General features: G+C 37.0%; 1 protein-coding gene across 1 annotated transcript; it reads right to left on the reverse strand.

Moving 5' to 3' along the window:
* Nucleotides 1-1563: 1563 nt before the first annotated feature.
* Nucleotides 1564-19033, reverse strand: impact (impact RWD domain protein). Its single transcript, XM_053322835.1, has 11 exons — nt 18884-19033; nt 16820-16948; nt 16677-16729; nt 16490-16552; nt 16255-16340; nt 13310-13438; nt 13118-13212; nt 10728-10801; nt 10234-10324; nt 4635-4769; nt 1564-1958 (listed from the first exon to the last, which is right to left on the reverse strand). Exons 1-11 carry the CDS (start codon nt 18929-18931, stop codon nt 1902-1904), a joined length of 960 nt encoding a protein of 319 aa, XP_053178810.1. The 5' UTR covers nt 18932-19033; the 3' UTR covers nt 1564-1901.
* Between the last annotated feature and the right edge of the window lie 329 nt (nt 19034-19362).

Here is a 19362-nt window from a genome sequence, read left to right on the forward strand (position 1 = left end):
CACATATGATTTGTGTGCCTCATTAAAGGCAGATTGATGGGCATGAAGTGTCTGTTATTTTATTACATCTCTCACCTACTTTCTACACCAGCTAACCTTTCAGCTGCTTTGATATTTCCTTCACTTGTTTGAGCTTCATTATACAGAATGAGTATATGTGCAGAGTTTGAAACTAAAAGTCTATTCTCACATTCATCTGCTGGGAGTGGAAAGTATTTCTCTCTCTCTTACCTTCAATCTGAATTTGAGGCTCCTTTGAGAATGATTTGTATATAGTTTGAAGCCAATTCTGGTCCAGTATATAACTTCCACAAGTGTGAGGTAGAAACTTGAAACCCTCAATGTAATGAATCAGGAGACATGAGGAAGAGATTGAGGACTCTCTAATGAAGGAGAATTAATAGATGTCATTTTAAGGATGCTAATTAGGTCAATAAACTTTTGTGGGAATAAACATATTAGACACAAGTTGGAACTCAGTATTTTTACATAGCTTAAACGTGATCTTTAAATTCATATATTCATCATATTTTACACTTCATGTTTCTGTTCACTTTAGTTTGATTTAATTTTTAATATATTGAACAGTTTGAGCAGGCATTAAAGGGATATTTTTATTCATTATTATAGGATTATCACTGCCTACCATGAAATAGAAGTCAAACTGGAGTCAGGCTACATCAAAGTTCTCCCAAGGTGTTTGGTCACATTATCAGCAGGAATAAGTGCAATCTCCAGAGTGCACTAATCATCCTCCTCCGCCTTTGGTATGAATTTAGCTCCATGAGCTCTTCACAACCCTCTAAAAAATATGATTATGGGCTGAGATGAGGAGTTCAACATGATGACAGCTTGTGAAGGAGAACCAACTCCTAGCTAAGTGAATTAGTTGTAATTATTCTCAATGGCTGAAATGAACAGGAAGCTTTGAAGAAAGGCGTGGAGGAAATTTTGTGAATCTCAGCCTATTTATCATGTTCAAGTTACTGTTTAAATGAGATGTCCCTCTTGGATGAGGTTATCAGTTTCAATCCTCTTGACAAAAGATACTGAACACAGACAAAAGACAACTTTTTTTTAAAGATTACAATAGTTGGGATGAAGCAGTACAAAAAACAAACTGGATTTTGTTCTGCCAAAGTGCACAGATGAGCCCCTGATATTTTTAGAAAGCAGTCCTCTGCTGCCTAAAGCCTGCCCAGGAGTGCTTAATATGCAGACCGTGTCCTCCCAGGGATCGAGTGACACCAAATCAGAGAGGTGAAGCAATAACCCCTCAAGCACCGATGTGCTCTAAGGGAAAACGCAGCTGTGAAAAGTTGAATATTTAGCAGGATTTAAGTGGATGTCAAATGCACCCCTTGCATTGAGGAAAACAGGCATGTGAATTGTATGAAACTGGATCATTTTGTTGAACATGTCTGATCATATTCCTTGGAAACGTTGAATAAAATGTGTATGAATAATATTGAGATTCTGCTGAAAGCTGAATGAACACTTACAAGGACTGTGAGTGTGTCCACATACGTAAATACTGAAATTACACAGCATCATAATTTAAAATGAACAGTGAAAAAAATATGTATATTTATTTGTTTTTTTTATCATTTCAGATGTGTAATGATTATGTTCAGAATCATATTTTCTGCACATGTGACATGGTTTGATTGTTTTCAACCATGTTTCACTGTGAACATTTCAATTCAAAGCTTAGACAAAAATATAAATTGAAGAGTTAGTGATCAGCTGAAATGACAGACACTTTAATACTTTAATTATTTTGAATATGTTAACTCTAATTTAAATAAACCCTGATTCATTCCCTTGATCCATCTGAATCATCCAAAAAAATATGTTCACTAAATTTAAAAGAAAAAAAAATAAAAGTCCTCTTTGGAAATTCATTTTGTCTTCTTGTTTTTTGGCTTTTTGGTCTTCCCTCCTGATTTGGCCTCATCCTGTGAAACAAGAGGGAAAGATTAGAGGATGAACAGACTAATGATTATCTTACATTAGCACTCCACTTAACAGAGCCAAAGCTTTCTCCATGCTTAATATCTGAGTGCTGTTCTACAGATCATGACTCAATTTTTTACAGACACTTTCATCTGAACTCCTGCTGTTTCAATGCCTCAATGAAAAATACAATATATTGACTGGGCCACATCATTCTGTTTTTTTTTTTTTTACTCTTATAAATCATTTTGTTTTGTTTGTCTGAACAAAAAGCAAACATGAATGCTAATTCTGTAACACACAGCAGACACATGTTTAAAGAAATGTGGTTTGCAGCCTCTTCATAATTCATATGGTGTTTACATTGTGGTTGTTGACAGTCAGTCTCCAATTGTCTTCTACAGTATGTTTGTACTCACTATTACCAATAAACATTTTGCCTACCCCTTTCAGATTGGTGCTTCTCAGCAGTTTGAGTCAACAGGAAGTAGCTTCTTACTGTTTTTAATAAGGAACACATATGCTGTAGATGACCTTTCCTATTATGAGGTCCTGAAGTGTAACACTGGTGGTTCAGCTGCTGTTTTCTTAGCTATAGTCTATTTTCCTTCTAAACCCAATCCAAGCAGACAGAGCCTTTATCTAATTTTGGATTAACTTGTCAGTAAAGTGTTTTCTCTCTGTTCCCCTTCAGTTATTTCCAATTTACCCTGGCCTAAAAAATAGTGGAAGAACTTGTTGATAAGCAATACGTTGCTGTTAATACATCTGACCATTTAATACTGACTGACAGGCTGAGGAACTGGGCCAGAACTTCCATAACTGACCTGAAGTGTTCTGTTTATTACATGGACAACAGAAGATACATTGGTGTACCTCAAGTGTCAGTTCTGGGTCCTATTTCATTTCTGGGTGCTTTCTCTTGCCAAGAGTTTTGACAGTGTTATTAGTCTCCATTGTGATTTCATAAACCATGCTAGGGGCGTTACTCTACAGATGGAAATGTGGGCTGGTTGGTCCACCACTTTTGTTGAGACCAATATGCTTTGACAGTTGCCTTTATTGCATGCAGCTTCCCCCCTTCCCCTTCCCCTCATTTTCTGTCATGTCTCTAATGTCAGCTGTCCAATAAAGCCACGTGGATTGCCCAAATAAACTTTTGTACAACTTTTTTAATACATTCATAAACTTTTGTTGACATTCATGGTCCCGAGAGGATGAAATCTCTTGACTCCTAGCGCCACCAGCTGGTTTAAAATGAGATTTGATTTAGACATGTATATTTCCTTCAGGAAGTGAAGTAAACAAATTTGTCTCATACTTTGGTTTATGACAACAGAAACTGTGTGCAGGTTTACCAAGAAGAACTGCTGCTGTTTTAAAGCCAAAGCTGCTCACACCAAACATTGCTTTCACTTAGCTTCCTGCTGTTTACTGAACATTGCAGACCTAATGACATTTCCAGCTGCTTCACCTGATGAACATTATATGTGCTAAACATCCGTATGCATTGTTGTTGTGGGAACACAGCAGCGTTAAAACAGAGCAAGGGTCAACATGTGTTTTCAGGTACCATGACACATGAAATGCAAAAGTCCAGTTTGAGTAACAGACCCATGAGTTTGATGAGGATATTTCCTACAGGTAAACTGATGTTAATATTGGTCCTCAGTTCATAGAGTTACTGTTACTGCCCTGTCTGGTCTATATTCTGCAAATATTCAACCTGTCACAAAAACTTGTGGATTATATTTGATCACAATTTAACCTTCAATAAGTTTTTAGGTTTTTAATGAGTTTAGGAGCAATGCAGATTTAGTCTGCCCTCTAAAAGATAATGTAACTGACCTAATATGCTTTCACTTATCACATTCAGTTATGTGTCAGGTCTGAATTATTAAAAAGCTTTTTTGATCTATCAAAAAGCTTTAGACAGGCTTCAGATAGCTCACTCCAATTACAACTTAGCTCTTTGCTTTAGAAATGATTTTAAACTGTTATTGTTAACATATAAAGCATTTTACAAACAGGAAAAAACACATTGTGCATAGGTTTTGAACCCTACATCCACAGGCAGTGTATTCTAAATCCAAATTTTGAAGTCTGGTGGAAGCGGAGGCTTTGCTGTGGGGGATAGGAATGAAATTATAGATTTTCACAGTGAGCTGATGGGATTTTGAAGAAGAATACTGCTAAGAGTTGGTTTGCCATACCCTTAATCTATGTGTGGCGACAGCTCAGAGTTCAATCATGTTATTGATGAAATAACTTTGCAGAACACAAAGACAGCTTCAAAGCAGACTGGACCTAACTTCAGTCTGGTGAAAGAGAGGAAAAAATGTTTGATCTCCAGAACAAGTGCCAACCAAACCACTATGGCTAATGCGACAGCGATGGAGGAGTTACTGAGGAAACACAAAGCAAGGCGACCAGACACACTATATTAATATAAGTCTCACTCTACTATATAACAACTACATATTTCCTCACAGTGTTGAAAGGAGTCCTCTCTCGGACTCTGTTTTCAGATAATTGGAGGAACATTAGTGTGTAATGTCAACTGAACTACAACCTATCAAGTGGTTTCCAGCATCAGAAAACTGACAGCAAAATCAAAATTGATGATGTGTCAGTGGAAGATGACAGAGATATATGAGAAAGGCCAGAGAGTGTCTCACCGTGGAAGCAGTGTATCCTTCCTCCACCAGGATGTTTCTAGCACAGTTATTGATGTGTTTGAAGCGGTCGGGACCCAATAAAATACCTCCATACCATCGAGACACAACCACCATGACATTACGCACATCCAGAATCTGTAGTAGGGGAAAAACACAGGGTGAATTTAAAGTGAGTGTGAATAACAGATAGAGGAACATAAGACAAATGCAGAAAAAACATACTGTACATACAAAAAGAGAGGCAAGATGAAGTCAGAGGAATTAGTTTGTCATATATTTTGCAAATTGTAACACAAATCCATTAAGTGTATTTTGACATTAGCTGTCAATCCAAAATATGTGGATATTTGACTATTTGCTATCTCCCACAAGGTTAGATGAGAAGATTAATTTCACTTTCATCTTGGCAGGGTTAGGGGGGGTTACTTTAAACCTGTGTCAGTAACCTTATCCAAGTATCACAATATTAAAATAATGTAACTTGATTATTTGCTGTCACTTTTGACAGAAAAGGCATATCTATAAGATGACATTAAGTCTAAGTGTTTCCTGTAAGACAACAGAACAAAATGTTAAGCATCAAAATAAGCCCTCTGCTCAGTGTATGTAACCTATGGATCAACAATAAAACATTCTTAGGGAAAGACTCTGATGAAACAATGCTTGGCCCACTGGCTGATGTGAAGCTCTCAATCAAGTATACTGTACAGTATGTCGCAGAGGGGGAGGACTCCCACTGGGTGTTTGTGCCATGTGCAGCAGCATCATGAGCTTCACTGTGTAATTCTATTTGGTTCTATCTGCGTGATACATCTGAGTTTTCTCTGACTCATTCAGTATTGAACGTGTTTGGGGACCAGATGCACACTGTCAGCTCTGTTACACACACACACAGTCATATCAGTGGAGAGCCATTATGTGGACTACTAGCTGTTATATACTCAAGCTCTCTTGTACCATATTTGTAAGAGTCTTTGGGACTGCCACAGTGCATAATGACCTTCCCTGCCTACTTTTAAGTTCAATGTGTGTCTGAAGTGTGTGCAGGTGCACCACGTGGTGGTACTCACACCGTCAATGAGTTATTTTTCCCTCATGTTCCTGCTCTGCTCATTTTTGGGACTTTTTACCGTGCATGGTAGTCGACCTTTATTTTAAAACATATCTAAGAATTATCGCCCTGCTAGTAAACCCCATTTTTTACTAAATGTACCTGTAATCTGATCACATCTTTCATGAACTCCGTAAGCCTGCCTCTTTGTGAGTTCAAAATGTTGCTTCAGGACATGTTTAGCTATGTTTAGAACAAAAACCAACGGTTCAAATGATTGCATATACTGTAAGATCGCAAAACCCTGAGGTGTGCCACAATGTCTGACCTGGTCTGTATATTGGCAATGCCCGATGTTCTGTTTACAATTTGTCTTTGCTGCCCTAAAGTGGCCAAAAAATCAATCAAAGCAGGTTAAAATATATTATATACAGTCTATGGTTAAAACACGTTCTATGTGTGTATTCAACACGTGTAAGACGCTGTTGTTTTACAAGCACTTGTTTTAAGCTTTGAAGCCATTTCTTGAGTGACTGCTCAGAAATCCTGTCCTCAAAACAAAACCCAGCTGACTCTTGGATGAGCTGTTGACTAGTTTGCTGGGTAACAAGACATAATGTGCAAATAACTGAATTTAGATTTGTTGGAAAGGATTTTCACTTTTTTGGGTCACAGTATTGCCTGTCTTCATTGTGCTGAGCTAGGTTAATATGTCCAGCACCAACCTCTACTAAAGAGATTGACATTAATCTCCCAGTGTACAGTATATAGACAATAAGCAAATTACCCAAAATGCCACACCATTCCTTTGACATAAAGAGGAAAATCAGGATCTTGGCACTGCAACATACACATGAAATGACGTCTGTCATTCGAGGGCACTCATTCATATCTGGCAGCCAACACTATCAATCAGATCCTTCCTTTATTCATCACTTCACATTTCCAAATTCCCTGCCAGTAAAAGTCTAAATGAGGGAACGGGAAGAAAGGTTTGTAAAGCAGAATGAGATTAGAGAAGAATAGATTATGGAGAAAGCTCTTCATGTAAATTACTCAGCAATTTAAGAATGTCACAAGCAGAAGATTAATCAGTATGTTCCTCAAAAGGATGAACAGAGGGACAGATGACCTAATGCTATCAGTCCATCAGTCATAGAATCAGCTGCGGATAGTGACCTGATGACGTGTCTTTGAATCTTCTCTGATGTTTTAAGAAAAGCACATATAAAAGGAAGTTGATGAGTTTACATTTATCTGTTTTAAATAATTAAAAAGTAATAGATTTATTGGCCACAGGGGGGCAGCGGAAACAAGCTGTAAAAATGACCACCTTTTGAGATGATATGGCAAGGAAGTTAGCGAATAGTTGCCTATTTAAACATAAAGCAACAGTAAAATTCATTCAGGGTTGTATTCTTTTCATCACCCTATTGATCTATTAAAATATTTTGTTAAAGATTCACCTCCTTTTTACTATAGCTCTGTTTTTGGTCTCAACTGACTCTGGAGGGAACTATCAGGCACTTTAGCTAGCAGATATTTCTGACTAATTAGGTAGTTGCTGATGTTGCTTGGTTATTTAGTTTTTTTTAAATGAAAACAGTAGCCTACGTGTGTAAAATACCCTAATGAGAGCTGTGAGAGTGAATCAGAACAGTAACATTTTGAGCCATAAAACCAAAACAATGAACTGAATGACACTAAATTGCTCAGTAGAGCTGTGGGGAACTGCAAAGTTGTCATTCTCCATGGATTCATCACTACAAGCGATTCCTTTAACATTACACATAAGTCATTGTTAATATAAGAATATTGATTCAAGCAGCTTTAATATATATTTATGAATATGCCAATGTAATGGCTAAGAATCTTTTTAAGGAGCTGAGGTTCACAGAAAAGATGAAACACATAAAATTAGCATGTTTTATATGGTCGTCTGTTTCAGAGGCAACACTCTACAAGTCAAAGACGGTTTGATTCGCTTGAATTATGTGCAGATGATCACAGTCTCAGACATACACACAGTGAATCCAGTGCACTACTTCACACGGATTTATTTCTCTACAGTGTCACAGTGGCATGGAGGACTGTCATCATCTTATGATTGAGTATGAAATTTGACAAGAGTCATGGATCTCATCTGGAAAAGCTCTGACACGACTCGGCACCTACTGGTAATGAGTATGACAGAACTACTATACGTCAACACTGAGCTCTGATTACAAGAAACTTTTTGTCTTGTCACTGGCCTTTATTTAATATAACGGTGAAACAAAAAGTGTGTGAACAATTGCACATTTCAGCGTGATGTGGGTGTGTGTGTGTGTGTGTGTGTGAATCATAGTGCCATCTGATAACACACACCACTGACAAGTGCCTCTTTGTTAAAGAAATGAAAAGATTAATACTTGTGTGAAATTACCAAATGACCAAATTTCTCTGGAGTGCAAATTTACAAATTATGCAAATACTAGCTAGTGCTGCCATTTCCTCTGGTGGAACCGTACAGGCTAAAAGTGTCTAAAAGGCTCTGACTGCAGGCTGATCAGTATTCACATTTCACTTGATAAAAGACCATGATGATATGGTATGACAGAAAAAATAATCATCCCTGACATTAATGAAATAACCTGTTAATGTAGTACTAATAGTTCTGTTCATTATAAAACATTAGATGTTAAAATCACCATCAAATCATGAACTGTTTTCATGGTGGTGTTTTCATGATATAATGATATCATTCTCAAAGCTTTATTCAGTGCAGATGTCAAAACAATCCAGTCACACTCCTTCAATCCTTAAACCTATTGAAATTCATTCAAACAACCACTTAGTCAATCAGAAACTGTATGTGCTGAATCCAGTTTTTTGTTGCTTTTCTCTGTTCTTTATCACTGTAACTTGAATCTACTTGGGGTTTGAGCAGTTGGTTCAGTAAAACAAGGCATCTGAAGATGTCATCTCAGGATGTAGGAATTTACTTAACCAACATCACAACGTTGTAAACATCAGTGGTGTTTGTCCCACAGCTTTTTTAGCTACACTAGCTGTTCGGCTACTGTATGGATGGCAATGTTGGTCTGAGGGACGTCCCATCACTTTGGTCCAAACTGAAATATCTCAACATCAGCTGAGTGAAATGGCACAAATTTGTATACATTGATGATCCTCAGATGGTGTATCCTAATGATTTTGGTGTTAACATGCTGACTTTTCTTCTTTCTTCTATAAGGTTGACGTTTGTGGCTTGAAGTGAATTTTATCAACAATTGGATGGATTGCCATGAAATTGGGGGTCTGTTCCCCAACATTATCATGGTTTTTTGCTTAAATCATCATTATTTTCAATCAAATGTTTCCATTAATTTGTCCGTTTTTTTTGTGTGTTTTTTTTATAATTGAATACATTGGTTGTTATGTGTGGTTAATCTTTCTTTACAGGTTTATGATGTGTTTGAAGAGTCAGCCACTCTGTATGTTTTCAGTTGTTCTCTCTGGCTTGTTGGAGGCAGATCAGCTGCTCAATCAGGGAGAGTGGAAACAGGTTTGTATCATTAGATCCTCTTAGCAGTGAGGGACTGGGCATTGCTAGGATGGAGAGATATGTGAAACTGTTAAGTAGTAAATGATACTCAGTATAATATGGTGCACTCATAGCTGTGTGTGTGTAACCACAGGAAATTGTGATTGTCAGCAGTAACCGAAAAATCCAGTGTGTATAACTAGGTGTTGTTCTGTGTACTTTGAAAACTGACTATCTGGGTAGCTCACCCCCATATTTACCTGAGCAGGTGGTATGCTCCAGTTAGGTGAGGAGGAGAAGGTCAAATGTTATTCAGTGGTCAACAGAGGAAGAGCGTAGGTGGCAGCTTGCTGCGAGGGTGCAGATTTTATTTGTTTGTTGCTTTGGCTTAAGTTATTTTTGTTGAATATCTGGGGAGTTAATTTTTGCTTCTATTTCATTAATAATATATTCTTTTGTGCATGAATTCTGGCCTGCCAAACTGTTTTCCCCCCAACATCCTTTTAAAAGTATCCAATAAGAGAGTAATTTAGCTCTTTTTTTAGTACCAGTAAGTAATTTGGATCACATGTGTAAGAATGTCATTTTATGTTGTAAAATGTGCACTGTTTTAAACATCACATATCATAATTAATGTTTTTCTATAGGGAACATGTCATTAAAATACAGTATATATGATACTGAATTACTTCACAACCCCTGAGGTTTACATGTATTGTGAGAGTCTGTGGAATCTCCTTACTTATAATCAATCACAGCAGCAGATACCAAATTGTGCACACTGTGAAAATGAACAAGGCAGCTGAGAATAGACACCAACCGAGCACGCAAACGCCAACATAGAGTTGGATGAAGCCAGTAAATGTAATAATGTGGTTGCAATATAAATTGTGAGCACTGCACTGATACATTATTAGTTCCTTTCTCATTTTTTCCCCTTTTTAACAAGCAGAACATACTGCTTGTTATGCAGCTGGAAGACTCTTGTGTCAAGGTCAGTATTTTCTTAATGTAATGATAACCTGCAGTAAATGGAGTAATCTCCCTCCTGCTGCTGTCTCGCCGTCGTCTTCACAGTCCTGCAGGAAGCTGTGCTTGTCCTCGCAGTATATTCTACAACAGAGAGAGTCACAACAGCTCGGCATTAGACAGTACGGCATTTAAGAGTTTTGGTCAGAGAATAATAAGTGTGACATGGGCAGCCTCTTCAACAGTTGAGTTTTTCAAGTGGTCTAAATGTCAACATGTCCTTCCTGTGAGTAATGACCACCCAGGCAGCATATCAGCAACTCAACATTGACTTCATTAGACCACACAAAAAAAAACCCAGCACACAGAGGCAGGCATGTGTCAACAGATACACACTTACAGAAAGACACACACACTATTGACATAATACGCCACACTGTTTGAAATGCTTCTGTTTTTTCTGGGTGGGGTTACCTTACAGTATTTGCCCTTTTCATAGATTCTCCATTAACCACACACACACACCCACACACACACTATCACTGACCTGTAAGCATAAATGTTATGAGTGGCACTAGCAATTTTCTTGTTTTCGTACAGCTTCTCCAGGACCATTTTAACCTGCAACAAACGACAGACAGAACAATGAGTATCATGACATATTCCTCACTTCACTCTCACATGCCTCTTATCTAATCTATAGTGTATGGAAATTGCTGAGACAAGGATTTTAACCTGTGCTCTGGGTACATCAGCATCGTGTTATATATATAAACTGATTTTATAATGAAACCCTTCCTGAATGTTAAGTAATGGGAGTCAAAATTAAGTCAGACTGAAAATGATGCTGTCTGATGCTCCTCACTAATGTGCATAACAGGAATAGTCAACTCTAAATCACATTTCACATCAATAAAACTGAGATTTGAAAGGTCGAAAATAATTCCTGAAATTAAAATTTGGACTGTGTAAGTCTCTGCTAATCATCTTCAAATGTTACAGTTATGTTTTGCTCCCCGAAGGACGATTATGCAACTAATCATGTTTCCAACTAACTGCTGATATTTTGCAATTTAAAATCCCACGCAATCGCTGACTTTAAACATTTGTGAGTCCACAAAGCTGTTTTTAACATCATACAGTTTATTGGCCATGTTTTACTCTTTTGATGATCCTTCAAAAATGTTGTTTCCAATAAACTGAAATAATCATAATGATCATTTTTAATAGCTTTAAGTGAGTCTTGGCTGGCAGATGTCAGGCAGGAATTTCTTCACTAATGAGCAGCTCCAAATTTAAACTATCTAATTATGTTATTATCATTAAAAGAACAGAATTGTGACTGAAGAAGATTGACTATTTTCTGGTGTAAGGACACTGACATAAGTGGAATTAGAGCTTTTATTACCTGCATACAAGTAATGTGTCACTTACATCCTTACCCATCCACTGAACATTTCTGTAGAAGAGCAATAGTGAGCAAATATTTCCCAAAACTGGTGATTTGGAAGAGCTATGGCTGCCTCAGTTTTATGGAGCTGCAGGTTTTTGGTGAAACACATACTGGCATGCTTAAGTGTATTGATGTGTACAAAATAAATATGATAAAATTTGCTGAAAATTTCAGAAATGATTCAAATTGATGTTAAATGTTCTATCCAGTATTATTTTCATATGAGTTTTTTTTCCATTTATTTAAAAATTGTAATTTTCAAAAGTCTGCTTTCTTTTATAATGTTCCACATTTTTTTCCACAGATGCTTTCATGTTATACTTTAATTCATGATGTCAGGTTTCATCATGTTGTCACCAGGTCCCACCCCCCACCTTTCAGCCAATAACTTCTCTTAAGCTAACAAGCTCTGAAAATGTAGCCAGTTTTTAGCTCTCATTAGCTAGAGCACCAATAATGTATTTCTGAATCAACCAACTAGAAGCTGCTGCTATTAATAAACAAGGTACACAGAATTACAACAGTAACACACTTCCCCACCCCACCCCACCCTACCTACAGACCCTTTGTTTAGCTTAACAAGGCTACACAGCTTGTCAGCTAATTAGCAAGGCCAGATTGTGAACTTAGATTACAGCAGAGCATCACACTGGTTGCCATCTGCAAGTTCACTGCTAAACCTCACTGAGTTCCACACACTGGTCCTTTAAGCAAAATTTAAGCAAACTCCTCAGATCTGACTGTCTACTTTATATCAAACAATACATTTCTTCAATATCTGAATGTAGTGGTTTTACAAGATATTTATTTTACCTTTTTTATTACAACCTTTATTTCCCTTGGTGTGTTTGTTATTATAGACACAAGTTGCTGTAAACATACTGTATACTTCTTTCAATAAAGCTATTATATGCAATACATATTAGTCATCACCATAATTTACACAATCTATTAATATTTATATTTTCTACACCATGTGTTTTTTATCATTTAAAATAGAAGACTTAGGGCTCCACACAGTTTCCCAGGTACACTGGATAAAAAGGCTCAAAAATAAGTAAATTGCTATCAGTAATTTACTGCCAGTGACGCAAATCTTAGTTTTGCCTAAATTGTGTCTTTACTTGAACTAAAAACTTCCAGACCATTACAAGAAAATGTGCAAATGCTGTTCAGGTCTCTGGAGGATGTCTGTAATTATTTTTGTCCAAATAGCACTTCACAGCAGGTGGAAGCTTTTTAGACTATCTGTTATGTTACTGGAAAGCCTGAGAGTGAGACCAGCATGCAGGAACCAATCAGTTTATTCATGTGGCCGTATGAATTAACACATTCAGAGTCAGAGTCATTTTAGCCCTTGTTTGCCCTGTTTGTCTTAATGCTCCAAGAACAATTAGGCAATGTTTAGCAAAATTCATAAAATAGGAGCAATAGTTTTCCTTCTATTATATTTGTATTGTGTAAAGATGATTTATGTGCTATACCTGTCCAGGAGTCACTATAGGTGCTAAGTGAGGCTGGAAGGTACTGCGTCGGTCTGTGATGGTGTTTCCATGTTTTATTGGAGGCATCTCTTCATCTATAAGACAAAATATTAGAGTATACATCACTTTCTCAACAAGATCATATTTATAATGACCCGTGTTCAAATTTGACCACTCCGGACTCAACCGTACCTTTAGCGTGATCCATGAAGAGATGTGCGTTCTCTGTGTTCAGACGGAGATTCTTGAAGTCTTGCATGTCTTCATCATCATCATCGACTTCTTCCTCAGCGGTCATGTTCACCTTTTCTGGTTGATCCACTGAAGCAGGTCATGTAAGAAATGTTGTCTTGTTAATGAAAAGCTTGTTGTGTTTTTTTTGTTTTTTTTCATTTACATCCCTGCTACCTGTAAAAAGGTTTTCATTGAGTAGTCTGCAGACCTGGCAGTTTATCATTAAAATGACACCTACTGAGACACTTAATAACCACATTACCATTACCATGACACTGATACTGACACTAAAATGCTTTCATAAACTAATAAAGCAAGACAGATCATTCAGAACGGATGACACCAATGACTAGAGCCTGATCGATGCTGCAGATTTTGGACCGATGAAGAAGCTGATATCATTTTTAACAAGAATGCCACAAATTTGACTCAGTACGGTTTAATTAATAATTGAGAAAGGTTTAAAGATCTGAAGAGCTGAGTGACGTCAACTGTTTTTTTTGACAGCCAGTTAATCCTGACTAATCCCATGCTCAGTTCCACATTGTCTTTTGAACTCAACAAATCACCAAATGAATGTTTTACAGCCATTTATTTGATATGAATGTGTTGTAATGGGAGGTATTTAGTTTGTGTGTGGCCCCTTTTTAAAACTACATTTAAAAGTTCTTTACAACCAAGTAAAATCAAGAGAGAGGCATAGCACAACAACTGCTACTAAATAAATTAAACACGACTTCATAAATATTTCAAGTGAGCTTCATCTGAATCTGATTTTCTGTGTATGAATCATGAACTAGCTGCTATAAAGTGGACTATGTGATGGTGACCTCATGTATATTTCTGCAGGATGTTTGTAATTGTTGTACATTGGTCAACATATGTATAACACAATATCATAGTGGAAAGCCAATATGTAGAAATATAGATTAATAAAGCTCTATAACTCTCAGCCCCATATTGTACAGTATTGTCTGCTGTATGTATGTTTCAGCCTTGAATTTGGCACTTCAGTGAGTATTTACAGCAGCAGGATGGTGTATGTGTGACTGAGTTAAAGTAATATGTTCATTTTAATATAGGAACATGTCGCCCAGGGCAACAGTGTAGCTCACTGATGTATTTCTAATTGTTTTTGGACAACAATGGAGCACTACGACACAGAGGAATAAGCCATATCTCGGGTACACAGGCAATACTTGTTAGTCGCATTAATTCATTGTTAGTTTGGGTTTTTCATTATATTCGCTTGGTAATAAGAAAAATATAAATTATTGCCAGTTTTATCTTTTAATTTTTTTAATATGTAAGTAAACAAGATCCTGTTGAATCTTATATGACCATAATAAACACAGGAAATCTACCAAGCATGCTGTGACAGTGTGAAGCCACACATGCACACACACACACACACACGCCAAAATTCATTAAAAAGCTAGCAGGACTTCATATTTACAGTAGGTGAACAAACATTTGGTGTCTCTGATGTTTTTTTTTCATCCTTTGCTTTCTGCCTGTTCTCATTCAACCAAACCTCATCATCAGGCCCATTACCTCTCTTTACCTTTCATGTCCTCTCTCTCTTATTTATTCCCTTTTCATTTCCTTTTTTTCTGAAACGCACATCTTCAGCCTTATGACCCCCCCACCCCCCCACCCACCCACACCCCCACACACACACACCCCCACACACACACACACTGTTCTCTTTCTTTCTCCATCATGTTCCTGTCATTTGAAGGATGGGAAAAAGCCATCAATCCCGTTTGTCTGCGCTAAAGTGCAGTTATATTTATTACCACATGAATCACAGACAGACGCCAACTTATGCCACACAACAATAGGGTAGGCCATTAATATTTTTCTAACTAAATAATACTGCTGGACCCAGACACAGATAACCTGGTCAGACCAGACTCCCCAGAAAACCTGATTCAGGGTGACACTTGTCGAAAATCTTTAATTTGGGTATCTTTCACTCTTTCTATACTTCAAAAGATTCTGCCAAGGTAACAGAAGGCATTACATAGATATACATCTTCATTCAATGCAGACACAGAAGGGTTTTTTGTAATGCTTTTACTGGCCTTTGTGCTCATCTTATCACAGCTTGAGGCCACGACAGATAGTTGTATTTCTAATAGAGGAGCATCTTAGCAGAGCTTAGACAGAAGATGCCATTACACAAGGCTTTAAAAAGAGAAGTAGATTTACCTGGACCTTTTCATTCAAATATAAAAAAATCTAATAAACCCAACACTGGGCTTTATCAGAGCCAAGGTTTTAACATGCACGGATGTTATCATGCAATCAAGCTTCTTAGAAAGAGCGGGAATGACCATTTGTTAAAACCTTGCCCCTGAAGAGAGATTGTGTAACCATAGCTTAGCAACCGTAACTAGGCAAGACAGGCCGGTCAAGCTTTGGATTTCCTCACACGTTGAAACGGTGTGCGTGGGGTTCTAACAAGAGCAACACTAAGTATTAAAGACAAGAACAAAAGTGGGAAGAGTGGATTAAAACTGAGCGATGGCAGTATCAGCTTGAATGTAAGCTGCAAATATTAGCATGCCTTATATGCTCTACCCTTCAACACATGAACATTGTGGCATATTCATTTCTACTACAGTCTTTTAGCATTGTATCATACATGAAAGCCATTACGAGCATAAAATTCTTTTACAGGCTTGAGTCATCCGGCAACACTTAAAAGTCAGTCATTTTCATCCTTCTCATTAAGAAAGATGAAACAGCCAACAGAAACAATGAGTGCAATGGGAATGCATATTGCTACGCGCGCTGTCAAATGAGCTCTTCTGTCTTATCAAGTGTCATTTCAAGTCATTATGGATAGCAAATTAAAGAATGGCCCTCAAGTCTGAATCTCATGTTTCACACCTCACCTGTTTCCGAGCTCTGAGATTTCTCCACGAGGAATTCTCTAATTTTTTCCACCCACAGGTAGAGGATGCTCTCCCCTACATTCTCCCTGTTCAGATTGAAAGAGAAACAGACCTACTGAAAGACTGCACCGTTTGTTAAAAAAAAAAACAAAAAAAATCATGAAAAGCTTTTGTTGTGGCCAATATCACTCGACAGTACCTCCTCGTTAAGTCAGAAATTAGGAGAGGTACTCACACATAGAGGTCTTCCAGGCTATTTGCCAATTTGGCCCTCTCAGGGCCTCGCAACCATGCTGCACTATAAAAGGCAAGAACAAACAGAGGGTTACTGAGTAGGACAAGGAGTGGGCTTTTGAGTGGGATGTGTTCTATCAATTCAGTGAATCGCATCACGTTTCAATTTGAAAGGCAAATAGACTTACTTGATCTGGTAGATGGGCGGGGCTGTGCTTGGATAATCAAGTGGGAGAATTATCTGATCAATACAGAAAAAACATTAACTGTATTACAAGCAAACTGTAAAGGCAGACATGTGTGCTTCATATGGCAGGTGTGTTTTCTCTACCTGTAGACACGCTGTCAGTTTTGGTTCCTCCATGTCGCTGGAGACTTTGATGCAAAATATTCTAGATGCTTCATCTATAACACACCATTCATCACCATATATGGAAGACAGAGCCTCAACCTCTTCAATCTAAATGAGGGGACATGATAACAAAGCAAAAAACATCAATCGTATTCAGCATTTTGACCAGTGATATACTGAAGGCTTCACACTGTGACCTCATGTCTTTTTAAAGATATATAATAAAAATCCAACTGCAAAAAACATCAAAAGAATGACAACTAGCCCCAGTTTATGCCTCCCATGTGTTGCCATTAGAGACTGACTGATACTGGATTGTTTTTGGGCTGACACATGTGACAAAAATATGTAATGGAGGCATGATATTTTACAGTTTAACAGTACATTTCATTGTATAAAATGACCAGTGCACTGAAACAACAGCTTTACTGAGAATTTAGTAATTACAGGTTACTATAAATAAAAAACACACAGAACAAAAAACATATATATTAAACTTGAATTAATATAATGGATCAAATACATAAAATTCTGCCCACATAACTTTAAAACATATATATATATATATATATATATATGTATATCAGACATGTATATCAGACAAAATATACCAAGCCAATATTGGGTAATAATACTGGCTGACTGATATACTGGTCAGGCTCCAGATGATAAGCATTTGATATTCTGAAAAAATACCTGGTGATCTTTGAAAAAACCTAAAGAGATTGTTTAAAGAAATATTAAAAACTATAATTTAAAATTGTAGGAAATATGTTTATTGGTGAGACTTTTTGGTACAGATTTCAACAATGGAGATACAACATTACGTACAACACGTTAATTAGAGAGCTGTAAGCTTAGGAAGTGCTGATAGGCAAATTTTGTTGCCTTTGGACAAAGCAAGGCTAATAGTTCCTCTTGTTTCCAGTTCTTGTGTCAAGCTAAACTAACTGGCTGCTGGCTGTAACTTCATATTTACCATACAGACTGTGGTATCTATCTTTTCATTCTGGTCAAAAAAGTGCACAGGTGTATTAACAAAAATGTCTTTAATTTAGCATTCTCTCTCTCTCTCTCTCTCTCTGCTTGCATAACAAATCAGATTTTTGCCCATTTCTCAAGCTGTGCTTCTTTTATACAGTCTATGGTTGTGCCACAATCAAAATATGATCACCGGAAATGACATATGTCCTTACTCAACTTGTACAGCATGAAACTAAATTAAATATTCATGAAACAACAACAACAACATGTCATTTCTGGCTACTTAGATTAGGAAATATAATTGCATCTTGTGAAAAAAAAACCTTTTTAAAAATCATTCAACAGATGGCATGTTTTTATCCAGATGGTACAGAAAACAAAACAATGGTACATGTTGATAACTAACCTATTGGGCTTTTCAAATATAACCAGTTATATATTTTTTCCAAAAACTGCATACTTATGGGATTAGTGGTAGAGCTGGGAAAGATCCAGCTCCCAAGCCTTCATATCACCCAGAGGATTGTATGATTAATGTGAGAATTAAAATACAGTGCACTGACCGTACACCACATCCACTCACTTTGGAATTAATTACACTGAGCAAAGATCTTTGTCTGATGTGAGTACATTTTCAGGCACTTTTACATTACTGAATACCAAGTTGAACATATCTAAGCAGCTTTCAGAATAAATCATGTTAAACTGTTGTAATTATGAAACAACAATTCAGAAACTTGTAATTACAATAACTCAGATGTGACATGAATGCAGCAATCGTGTGAATAAGTGAGAGGCACAAACTACAGCTAAACCTCAACCACAAAAAATCAGATCTGTGTGTGTGTGTGTGTGTGTGTGTGTGTGTGTGTGTGTTTATTCTCAGTGATATTAGTGATATTTATTTTTGGACTTCTGGTGCTTCTATCAACAGCTTATATTATGCTTATACGCTCTCTGCAGGCCACATCAAAACACTACAACACAACAGACACACAGCACAACTTGACAGCTTGTCTTCACAGTGTGTGAGAGGCTTTGAAAGTAAAGACAGCTTACTTGAGACTGCAGATCTGCTTCATTCTCCGGGCTTATAATGTCGGCCATGTATTCATCTCAACGTGAGGTGTGAGTTAATCAAAATATGACAGTTAGTAGTCAGACAGTTCATAAAACTTCTAGCACATGAACTGCTTATCAACATGCAGCCTTTAGTGTTGATGTGTAAGTGCTTCCAGGGCAAAGCTGCTGGGTGTACGTGATTTCCGGTTTTCAAATAAAAGCGCTGACTCAATCATGAATAAACTTAACACCTATCTACAGTAAATCTGTATATCGATGTGTTTTTAAAGCATATCATGTGCCATATGTAATAAACATTATAAATATAAAATATAATTGTTTTTACGATCTGATTGTTTTGAAGTTGTGTGAAGTAACACACAGGTTTAGAAAAGTGCTCTATAGTATTATCATAATAATATTAATAATAATAGTATTAATAATAATAATTATTATTATCATTATTATTAGTATTA

This window comes from Scomber japonicus, chromosome 7 (genome assembly GCF_027409825.1).
Source record: "Scomber japonicus isolate fScoJap1 chromosome 7, fScoJap1.pri, whole genome shotgun sequence".
Taxonomy (NCBI): domain Eukaryota; kingdom Metazoa; phylum Chordata; class Actinopteri; order Scombriformes; family Scombridae; genus Scomber; species Scomber japonicus.